We start from the raw sequence: 12,273 nt of genomic DNA, 5'->3' as shown, positions 1-12,273 counted from the left end.
CGATTATACAAAATTGACTGTTTATGGAACAAGGATGATTCAGTGAAACGTGTTTCTTATAAACATGGGCCTTTTGTCTATTCAATTCATTGATCGTGAAAATATTCAATTTCATAGAAAACAAATATTGTTTGATTTAAGACCCAATGGTAATGCTCTTCAAAGTAGCATTACATGACTACAAAACAACTCTTCATCCTCCCTTTGTACGTTTAGTACTCTAGAAAATGTCTGCATGTCCAATGTCACATACAGGGCATCACCCTAGATTTGATGACAAGGAGAAGTACATGTACACCGTGAGGTGCGAGTCCAGACAAAAAAGGAGCCTTGGAGGGGTGGGGGGGGGGGGGGGGGGGAGGGAGGGGTCATTGGTTTTACAAGGTGGATGAAATACTAATAAAAAAGGCCACCAATTAATGGAACAGTGTATGAAGGGTTCCTATCATCTTCTCTTTACATTCCCCTTCCCCTCTTCCTCCTTTTCTCTCCACTTCTTCTTTCTATACTTTTGAACTATTTAAACCATAATAGTACTTTGTAGATGGCTTGAGCACCCCCTGGGATGGCTGTTATTATTATTCAATGGGGGGGGGGGGAGGACATCTGTAGGCCACCATGTAGCTATCCCACTGCATGTACACTCTGCACAAAAGGTTTACAGATAGCCTGAAAGATTCAAACATCGCATGAAGTAACCTATTTCTTGTTGCTTCTTTACCCTCTGCATTACACAGAAGTGAATCCCAGTATGCTTTACTTGATCTCGGAGTAAGACATCAATTAAGACTTAGATGCTGCTCTATTCTGCTCGAAGGAGATGACAAAGTCAGCGTTGGCCTCGGCAATCTTCCTCATTTCATCATAGAGGCCCTTAGAGGACTTCAGATCCTGGGAAAAGAAAATGGTGAATTGTTTGACATTAATTGATGAATTGCTACAGAAAGCAGTAGCAAGCAGATGATATAAACACGAACATCTAGGACACCTCCAATACGTGTTAAGGATTTTTTACCATAGGGTATTTGGGCTCATAATACAAATATAAATTAGTTATTGTTATATACCTCACTTAAGAAATCCAACCATCTGATTGGTCGAAATTGCATTCATAAACTTTAACTATTTCTGTAAAATTCCCAGTAACCAAAAACAGTTCTAAAATCCCAGTAACCATGGTTACCGGGAAAATAGTTCGGTCTCCATGGTTACCCCATAGGTTTACATGTTAAAAAATGGTTTGAGCGATCGAGGATACCGTATGTGTGCGAAGAATTGGTCGGTATTTCCATACAAGACAAGACAATTCCAAACAAGACAAAAATGGCTAAAGAAACTGTCCCAAGATTTCAACTTATCAAATGCAAGACTTGCTGACAGCAAGAACAACAAAAAAGGTATGTGAAATTATCCATAAACATGTTCGTTTATTTGCTGAAAATGGAGTACCAGCATAGACGTAGACGAAAATAGATCTAGTTGTCAGGGTGTCTGATCGCACACCCGATGTTGTGTGCTATATTCTTCCCATAGAGATTACACGCAATGCAGTCACTATGCAGTCTATGTGCATTGCGCGACCGTGCAAAAAAAGTCAAGTTTTTTTTTTCAATTTGAGATTCAAACCTTTATCTGTTGTGATCCTGAAGGTGAAACTCAATAAGTGAGGTGTCATATGAAAGCGCAGGTTCTTCTCTCTATTCCCCCACAGGGCCGGCCCACCCCCAAAATTGTAAAAATATCTTGCTTAGACTAGAATCTAGATCAGATCTAGTCTACTCTCAAAGATACACTCGTAAAAAACAACCGTGCAGATAAACTAGAGAAAGGCCAAGGTGGTGTCATTAGTTGACTCTTTTGTTTTCGGCATATAAAAGTATTAATGACTGCTTTAATATTCGAGAAATAGTTGTTTTTATACGCTCTCGGGAGGGTTACAATTGGGCTATTGCCCTCGGCACACCTCGGGGCAATAGCACAATTGTAACCTTCCCTTGAGCGTATAAAAACAACTATTTCTCTCAAAGCAGTCATTAATACTATACTATTTCGCGACTGATCGCTCCGTACAATCAATTGATCATTCATTCGATCATACAATCAATCCATCAATCAAATGATCATTTGCTATGCTTGTTGTGAGAGAGCCCTATTTATAGGAATATCAAGACCGAAACACTACTCACAGGCTCTGAGTTCTATCTTTAAAATAAATCATGCTCTCCTGTTCTGCTATCTTACCTCATCAAATAAAGCTACTGTAAAATGTGATAAACTACAAAGCCATAATATCCTGAATTCCTAAAAGTCTATAAAGGCATTGGAATGGAATTGTAGGGGACACAACTACATCTACATACATGTGTATGTACATTGTAAGAGAAGAGTCAGTGGTCGAATCAGACTCAATATTCACATATAGTTTCTACCAAAATAGATATAAGTATGTGAGCTTTCATCCACTTCTGTGTACTTGATCCCTTTTTGTATCTCCACCCTGGTGATCTCTAGACTGCAGGTAGAAATCCTTTGGCCTAAAAAGGTCCACAGAAGCAAACAAATGCTCACCTACCCTTTTAAGGTTGCTAAAAGCTTTAAACACATGCAATAAATACACCTACATATTAGGGGGATTATATATTATATAGATATATATATATACAATTAACCCTCACCAACGAAAGTTTCTGTATGACTCTATTAAGTGCTAAAAAAAGTTATACAGTCAATAAAGAAACATCATTTTACTCATCTTAAATAGTTGCATATTCATAGCATCAGCACCCCCCCCCACCCCCTAGTGTTTTATCTTGTATAGCTTACCTTCACAAACATCTTAGTTTGGTTGTAGAGTCTCGTAACGCAAGGCTTGAAGCAAACATGACTGGAATCAATCCCCTTGGCTGCTAGTGTCTCCTCCACAATGGAACGCAATTTCTGTGAAAGGGTGTAAAATAATAAGGCAAACAATTACAACAACATCAAGATGGGAGAAAGAAAACGACACACGCACAGCTCCTAAATCTCAGGAGTCCTCTGACCATCGTAGCATGAACTATCCATGATAACATGTTCTCATAGAGCATCTACATATATAGGTATTTATTAGGCCAGAGATGGATACCATTTTAGCTATGTTAAAAGCCCTCCAAACTATTCAAATAATCTAAATATTTTGAAAATCCAACCCTGATGTTCACGCATAATGTAGTGACAATTAGAGTCTGATTCCCTTACATAAAAAATTCTGTACTTGAGCATTCTGTACTGCTAGTACACTACAAACAGCTATATTTTGACCCTTGTGACAATAACCACAATAGCATTTGGAGGAAAAATTGATCTCTTCACAAGTTCTCACCCTTTTATGCTTCTCTGATCTGGACTCTGAGGCAGTCCTTGCTCTCTGGGACTCTGCGCTCTTGACTGAGTCTCTAGTTGGCTTCTGAGTTTTCTTGGACGGCGTTGATGATGCTGCTGCTGCTGATGATGAGGAAGATGGTTGATGGGAGGACGAGGTAGATGGAGAAGTGAAAGTGGTGGTAGGATGATGATCCTTGGCAAGCTTCCTGGCTGACCTACGAGGAGAGGTCATCTCCTCCGGCTTGGTCGATTTTACAGGAGTGGACCGCTTAGGTCTTGGAAAAATTAAGACAGAAAAATACTGAAGGTTACAACAAGATTACAAACAAAAGGCCTGAATTTGAGGAAGATCTTAAATCATGATTTAAACCTCCATGACCAAAGTACTTCATATGATTTATGATTCACTCTAATTCATTTCAAACAAAAATATAATTCTAAAAGCAATTTTGGACTTTCATGATGAGGAAACAAAGAAGATTTTGCCATTTTAGCCCTAAAATGGTGATTTTTGATTTTAATATTTTCTTCACAAATTTGCCTTTATGCCCCTTTTGGGAACAAACAGGGATCAATATAATTTGAGGGCAGTTTGAGACTGTCATGATGAGGAAACAAAGAACATTGACAATTTTTATTGTGGCCATTTTTGATTATTTTTATTTCCTTCCCCAAATTTGCCTTAACGAACAGGGTCGATATAATTCTGATAAGATAAGTGGAAGTTCAGTGCCCTGTAGCATAAAGAGTTGCGATTGATTCAAATTTAAACTTAAATTTAACCGTAATTGTGTACTTTAGAGAAAGGAGTTGAGATTGATTTGAATCAATTGCAACTCTTTATAAGCTTTGGCCCTGAGATATCATAAAATATTTATCACTTGGTTAAATTTCAAGATTTACTTACCTTTTCGGAGTAAGTCCCCCTGAAGTTGATGTCAGGGCCCTTTTCTTTCGCAACCTGGGAGTGCTGGCGCCCCTCTTGGGCGTTGAACCCACGCCCTTCTGAGGTGTCTTAGCTGTCCTATCAGGCATGGTTCTTTTCCTTGGGGTCATCTGACGTGTGGTGACGGAGGATTTCTTTTTGGCTGAGGCAGAAAGCTTTCTCATCTTGGCCTGGTAACATGGTAATATGGATAAACGACAGTCAAGCACTATTTACTATCAATGAAATGAATCAAATGCTTTCTAGTTTTCACAAGTACCATTTCACCTTTACACCAATAATGCAAAACTTGGAATGGGTATCGTGAACCCCCCATCCCCCCAGTTCCCCAGCCCAAGAAAAAGAAATAACATTTAAAGAGATTTTTTTTCCCCTGAATCCCCTTCAATAGCAAATGGGGGTCAGGATCCATCTCATGGCATGTATTCAAATAAATTCTTCTTTCAACCAAAGAATGGATGAACTAATCTCTTGCCATTTTGAAAGAAGTATTTTTTAAATTTGTCCTTAAAGCCCTTCGAAAGCGAAACAGGGGTCAAAATCCATGAATAGCCTATTCAAATGATTTTCACTTTTTTTCACAAAAAATGCTTAAAGGAAACGCCCCCTCTCAAAAAATGAAATGGAAGCTCTTATTAGCAATCATGTGAAAGAATATGTTTTGACTAATACGTAATCATACAAATTTCGCTGAGAAACCTCCTACTAATTGATATATTTGATAAATTATTATATCAATTTGGACCTGATATACATCTTTCTGTGTACAATGCTTGTATCTTTACCAAGACTAGACCAAATTTCTTATCATTTTGATGATTCCAGAACCTTGCAGTACACACCAATACTTATATGCTAGATGATCAACCTATTCTGATCAATTCCACAACGTTTCTTTCACAATGCAACGCATGACAATAACTGGTCTTTATCTTTAACCCCTCCGGCCCTTGCCATTTTGTCCAAAAAGTGAGTTTTATTTGAATTTTTACACGAATCGCCCCTATGCCCCTACGCCCCTATAAAAGCCAAACAGGGATCATACTCCATCTCATGACAAAATGTGGACATTAATTGCTAGGAAATTAGGCTATTGATTTTCACTTTTTATCCAAAAAAATGCTTAACCAGTGTGGCCCTTGCCATTTGGGCAAAACAGTGGGGTTTTTCTGAATATTTACAAGATTTGCCCCTATGCCCTTGTAGAAGCGTAACGAGGGTCATACTCCATCTCATGACATATAGGGACAGTAATTGTGAGGAAATTAGGCTATTCAAATATTTTCACTTTTAATCACAAAAAAATGCTGAACTAATCCCTTGCTATTTTGGCAAAAAGTTTTTTTTTTTTATATTTAAAAGATTTGTCCCTATGCCCTTGTAGAAGCGTAACGATAGTCATACTCTATCTCCATGTCATATTCCATTTTATCGCATTTAGGGAGATATATTGTGAGGAAATAAGGCTACCTTATACAAATTTTTTCATTTGGTAAATTCACTTTTTCATCAAAAAAAATGCTGAAGTAATCGGGGTCATACTCGATCTCATGACATATAGGGACATTATTTGTGAAGAAACTAGTCTATTGAATTATTTTCACTTTTTATCTCAAAAAATGCTTAACCACTCTAGACCTTAAAATTTCGTCCAAAAAGTGGGGTTTTTCAAATATTTACAAGATTTGCCCCAATGCCCGAACAGAAGTGCAACGGGGGTCATTCTCCATCTCATAATATTTGGAACATTAATTGTGAAGAAACTAGTCTATTGAATTATTTTCACTTTTTATCTCAAAAAATGATTAACCACTCCAGACCTTACAATTTTGTCCCAAAAGAGAGGTTTTTCAAATAGTTACAAGATTCGTCCCGATGCCCCCGTAGAAGCGAAACGGGGGTCATATTCCATCTCATTGCATTTAGGGACATTTATTGTGAGAAAATTAGGCTACTGTACACAAATTTTTTCATTTGATAAATTCACTTTTTCCTCCAAAAAATGCTGAACTAATCCCTTGCCATTTTGTCCAAAAAGTGGGGTTTTTCAAATATTTACAAGATTTGCCCCGATGCCCCTACAGAAGCTCGAAGGGGGTCATACTCCATCTCATGACATATGGGAACATCAATTGTGAAGAAACTAGTCTATTGAAATATTTTCACTTTTTATCTCAAAAAATGCTTAACCACCCCGGACCTTACAATTTTGTCTAAAAAGTGGGGTTATTCAAATATTTACAAGATTTGCCCCGATGTCCCTACAGAAGCTCACAGGGGGTCATACTCCATCTCATGACATATGGGAACATCAATTGTGAAGAAACTAGTCTATTGAAATATTTTCATTTTTTATCTCAAAAAATGCTTAACCACTCCGCCCCTTACAATTTTGTCCAAAAAGTGGGGTTTTTCAAATATTTACAAGATTTGCCCCGATACCCCTACAGAAGCTCACAGGGGGTCATACTCCATCTCATGACATATGGGAACATCAATTGTGAAGAAACTAGTCTATTGAAATATTTTCACTTTTTATCTCAAAAAATGCTTAACCACCCCGGACCTTACAATTTTGTCTAAAAAGTGGGGTTATTCAAATATTTACAAGATTTGCCCCGATGTCCCTACAGAAGCTCACAGGGGGTCATACTCCATCTCATGACATATGGGAACATCAATTGTGAAGAAACTAGTCTATTGAAATATTTTCATTTTTTATCTCAAAAAATGCTTAACCACTCCGCCCCTTACAATTTTGTCCAAAAAGTGGGGTTTTTCAAATATTTACAAGATTTGCCCCGATACCCCTACAGAAGCTCACAGGGGGTCATACTCCATCTCATGACATATGGGAACATCAATTGTGAAGAAACTAGTCTATTGAAATATTTTCACTTTTTATCTCAAAAAATGCTTAACCACTCCGGACCTTACAATTTTGTCCAAAAAGTGGGGTTTTTCAAATATTTACAAGATTTGCCCCGATGCCCCTACAGAAGTGCAACGGGGGTCATACTCCATCTCATGACATAAGGGAACATCCATTGTGAAGAAACTAGTCTATTGAAATATTTTCACTTTTTATCTCAAAAAATGCTTAACCACCCCGGACCTTACAATTTTGTCCAAAAAGTGGGGTTTTTCAAATATTTACAAGATTTGTTCCTATGCCCCTACAGAAGTGCAACGGGGGTCATACTCCATCTCATGACATAAGGGAACATCCATTGTGAAGAAACTAGTCTATTGAAATATTTTCACTTTTTATCTCAAAAAATGCTTAACCACCCCGGACCTTACAATTTTGTCCAAAAAGTGGGGATTTTCAAATATTTACAAGATTTGCCCCGATGCCCCTACAGAAGCTCACAGGGGGTCATACTCCATCTCATGACATATGGGAACATCAATTGTGAAGAAACTAGTCTATTGAAATATTTTCACTTTTTATCTCAAAAAATGCTTAACCACTCCGGACCTTACAATTTTGTCCAAAAAGTGGGGTTTTTCAAATATTTACAAGATTTACCCCGATGCCCCTGTAAAAGCGAAACGGGGGTCATATTCCATCTTATTGCATTTAGGGACATTTATTGTGAGAAAATTAGGCTACTGTACACAAATTTTTTCATTTGATAAATTCACTTTTTCCTCCAAAAAATGCTGAACTAATCCCTTGGCATTTTGTCCAAAAAGTGGGGTTTTTCAAATATTTACAAGATTTGCCCCAAAGCCCCTACAGAAGCTCGAAGGGGGTCATACTCCATCTCATGACATATGGGAACATCAATTGTGAAGAAACTAGTCTATTGAAATATTTTCACTTTTTATCTCAAAAAATGCTTAACCACCCCGGACCTTACAATTTTGTCTAAAAAGTGGGGTTATTCAAATATTTACAAGATTTGCCCCGATGCCCCTACAGAAGCTCACAGGGGGTCATACTCCATCTCATGACATATGGGAACATCAATTGTGAAGAAACTAGTCTATTGAAATATTTTCATTTTTTATCTCAAAAAATGCTTAACCACTCCGGACCTTACAATTTTGTCCAAAAGGTGGGGTTTTTCAAATATTTACAAGATTTACCCCGATGCCCCTGTAGAAGCGAAACGGGGGTCATATTCCATCTTATTGCATTTAGGGACATTTATTGTGAGAAAATTAGGCTACTGTACACAAATTTTTTCATTTGATAAATTCACTTTTTCCTCCAAAAAATGCTGAACTAATCCCTTGGCATTTTGTCCAAAAAGTGGGGTTTTTCAAATATTTACAAGATTTGCCCCAAAGCCCCTACAGAAGCTCGAAGGGGGTCATACTCCATCTCATGACATATGGGAACATCAATTGTGAAGAAACTAGTCTATTGAAATATTTTCACTTTTTATCTCAAAAAATGCTTAACCACCCCGGACCTTACAATTTTGTCTAAAAAGTGGGGTTATTCAAATATTTACAAGATTTGCCCCGATGCCCCTACAGAAGCTCACAGGGGGTCATACTCCATCTCATGACATATGGGAACATCAATTGTGAAGAAACTAGTCTATTGAAATATTTTCATTTTTTATCTCAAAAAATGCTTAACCACTCCGCCCCTTACAATTTTGTCCAAAAGTGGGGTTTTTCAAATATTTACAAGATTTGCCCCGATACCCCTACAGAAGCTCACAGGGGGTCATACTCCATCTCATGACATATGGGAACATCAATTGTGAAGAAACTAGTCTATTGAAATATTCTCACTTTTTATCTCAAAAAATGCTTAACCACTCCGAACCTTACAATTTTGTCCAAAAAGTGGGGTTTTTCAAATATTTACAAGATTTGCCCCGATGCCCCTACAGAAGTGCAACGGGGGTCATACTCCATCTCATGACATAAGGGAACATCCATTGTGAAGAAACTAGTCTATTGAATTATTTTCACTTTTTATCTCAAAAAATGCTTAACCACCCCGGACCTTACAATTTTGTCCAAAAAGTGGGGATTTTCAAATATTTACAAGATTTGCCCCGATGCCCTTACAGAAGCTCGAAGGGGGTCATACTCCATCTCATGACATATGGGAACATCAATAGTGAAGAAACTAGTCTATTGAAATATTTTCACTTTTTATCTCAAAAAATGCTTAACCACCCCGGACCTTACAATTTTGTCCAAAAAGTGGGGTTTTTCAAATATTTACAAGAAGTGCAACGGGGGTCATACTCCATCTCATGACATAAGGGAACATCCATTGTGAAGAAACTAGTCTATTGAATTATTTTCACTTTTTATCTCAAAAAATGCTGAACCACTCCGGACCTTACAATTTTGTCCAAAAAGTGGGGTTTTTCAAATATTTACAAGATTTGCCCTGATGCCCCTACAGAAGCTCGAAGGGGGTCATACTCCATCTCATGACATATGGGAACATCAATTGTGAAGAAACTAGTCTATTGAAATATTTTCACTTTTTATCTCAAAAAATGCTTAACCACCCCGGACCTTACAATTTTGTCTAAAAAGTGGGGTTATTCAAATATTTACAAGATTTGCCCGATGCCCCTACAGAAGCTCACAGGGGGTCATACTCCATCTCATGACATATGGGAACATCCATTGTGAAGAAACTAGTCTATTGAATTATTTTCACTTTTTATCTCAAAAAATGCTTAACCACTCCGGACCTTACAATTTTGTCCAAAAAGTGGGGTTTTTCAAATATTTACAAGATTTACCCCGATGCCCCTGTAGAAGCGAAATGGGGGTCATATTCCATCTCATTGCATTTAGGGACATTTATTGTGAGAAAATTAGGCTACTGTACACAAATTTTTTCATTTGATAAATTCACTTTTTCCTCCAAAAAATGCTGAACTAATCCCTTGCCATTTTGTCCAAAAAGTGGGGTTTTTCAAATATTTACAAGATTTGCCCCGATGCCCCTACAGAAGCTCGAAGGGGGTCATACTCCATCTCATGACATATGGGAACATCAATTGTGAAGAAACTAGTCTATTGAAATATTTTCACTTTTTATCTCAAAAAATGCTTAACCACCCCGGACCTTACAATTTTGTCCAAAAAGTGGGGATTTTCAAATATTTACAAGATTTGCCCCGATGCCCCTACAGAAGCTCACAGGGGGTCATACTCCATCTCATGACATATGGGAACATCAATTGTGAAGAAACTAGTCTATTGAAATATTTTCACTTTTTATCTCAAAAAATGCTTAACCACTCCGGACCTTACAATTTTGTCCAAAAAGTGGGGTTTTTCAAATATTTACAAGATTTACCCCGATGCCCCTGTAGAAGCGAAACGGGGGTCATATTCCATCTCATTGCATTTAGGGACATTTATTGTGAGAAAATTAGGCTACTGTACACAAATTTTTTCATTTGATAAATTCACTTTTTCCTCCAAAAAATGCTGAACTAATCCCTTGCCATTTTGTCCAAAAAGTGGGGTTTTTCAAATATTTACAAGATTTGCCCCGATGCCCCTACAGAAGCTCGAAGGGGGTCATACTCCATCTCATGACATATGGGAACATCAATTGTGAAGAAACTAGTCTATTGAAATATTTTCACTTTTTATCTCAAAAAATGCTTAACTACCCCGGACCTTACAATTTTGTCCAAAAAGTGGGGATTTTCAAATATTTACAAGATTTGCCCCGATGCCCCTACAGAAGCTCACAGGGGGTCAAACTCCATCTCATGACATATGGGAACATCAATTGTGAAGAAACTAGTCTATTGAAATATTTTCACTTTTTATCTCAAAAAATGCTTAACCACTCCGGGCCTTACAATTTTGTCCAAAAAGTGGGGTTTTTCAAATATTTACAAGATTTACCCCGATGCCCCTGTAGAAGCGAAACGGGGGTCATATTCCATCTCATTGCATTTAGGGACATTTATTGTGAGAAAATTAGGCTACTGTACACAAATTTTTTCATTTGATAAATTCACTTTTTCCTCCAAAAAATGCTGAACTAATCCCTTGCCATTTTGTCCAAAAAGTGGGGTTTTTCAAATATTTACAAGATTTGCCCCGATGCCCCTACAGAAGCTCGAAGGGGGTCATACTCCATCTCATGACATATGGGAACATCAATTGTGAAGAAACTAGTCTATTGAAATATTTTCACTTTTTATCTCAAAAAATGCTTAACCACCCCGGACCTTACAATTTTGTCTAAAAAGTGGGGTTATTCAAATATTTACGAGATTTGCCCCGATGCCCCTACAGAGGCTCACAGGGGGTCATACTCCATCTCATGACATATGGAAGTATCAATTGTGAAGAAATATGTCCATTGAAATATTTTCACTTTTTATCTCAAAAAATGCTTAACCACCCCGGACCTTACAATTTTGTCTAAAAAGTGGGGTTATTCAAATATTTACAAGATTTACCCCGATGCCCCTGTAGAAGCGAAACGGGGGTCATATTCCATCTCATTGCATTTAGGGACATTAATTGTGAGAAAATTAGGCTACTGTACACAAATTTTTTCATTTGATAAATTCACTTTTTCCTCCAAAAAATGCTGAACTAATCCCTTGCCATTTTGTCCAAAAAGTGGGGTTTTTCAAATATTTACAAGATTTGCCCCGATGCCCCTACAGAAGCTCGAAGGGGGTCATACTCCATCTCATGACATATGGGAACATCAATAGTGAAGAAACTAGTCTATTGAAATATTTTCACTTTTTATCTCAAAAAATGCTTAAAGGTAAAGACCAGTAATGGTAAAATTGCAGTTCAAGGGTTTTGGGTGCGAAATATCCATTCAATATTGTTTGAATATTGTCTTCAGAGGTTTAGATGGCAATACTTCAACCTAAATTCTCAAAAAAGCAGAAATATATGCCCAAATGCTCAATGTTGAAATGGCCGAATGAACGGTTCAGCCGCTTGCCGTTCGATGAACAATTTTAAAATTCAAACAGCGCCAT

General features: G+C 37.5%; 1 protein-coding gene across 1 annotated transcript; it reads right to left on the bottom strand.

The window, feature by feature from the left end:
• Positions 1-581: 581 nt before the first annotated feature.
• On the bottom strand, positions 582-4,499 carry LOC115929679 (mdm2-binding protein-like). Its single transcript, XM_030999475.1, has 4 exons — positions 4,271-4,499; positions 3,362-3,638; positions 2,824-2,937; positions 582-891 (listed from the first exon to the last, which is right to left on the bottom strand). The coding sequence occupies exons 1-4, from the start codon at positions 4,471-4,473 to the stop codon at positions 784-786; spliced, it is 702 nt and encodes a 233-aa protein (XP_030855335.1). The 5' UTR covers positions 4,474-4,499; the 3' UTR covers positions 582-783.
• Between the last annotated feature and the right edge of the window lie 7,774 nt (positions 4,500-12,273).

The sequence above is a fragment of the Strongylocentrotus purpuratus genome, unplaced genomic scaffold (genome assembly GCF_000002235.5).
Source record: "Strongylocentrotus purpuratus isolate Spur 01 unplaced genomic scaffold, Spur_5.0 spur5_scaffold_5, whole genome shotgun sequence".
NCBI classification, from domain to species: Eukaryota; Metazoa; Echinodermata; class Echinoidea; order Camarodonta; family Strongylocentrotidae; genus Strongylocentrotus; species Strongylocentrotus purpuratus.
The sequence above is the reverse complement of the archived record's forward strand: the minus strand, read 5'-3'. Positions and strand labels throughout refer to the sequence as shown.

Bases quoted from the DNA above. Each gene is read 5' to 3' on its own strand.
- LOC115929679 (XM_030999475.1), bottom strand. From the start codon at position 4,473: ATGAGAAAGCTTTCTGCCTCAGCCAAAAAGAAATCCTCCGTCACCACA. The intron at 3,639-4,270 runs GTAAGTAAATCT...AATTTTTCCAAG, and splicing joins GGGGGACTTACTCCGAAAAG to ACCTAAGCGGTCCACTCCTG. The intron at 892-2,823 runs GTAAGCTATACA...TTCTTTTCCCAG, and splicing joins AAACTAAGATGTTTGTGAAG to GATCTGAAGTCCTCTAAGGG.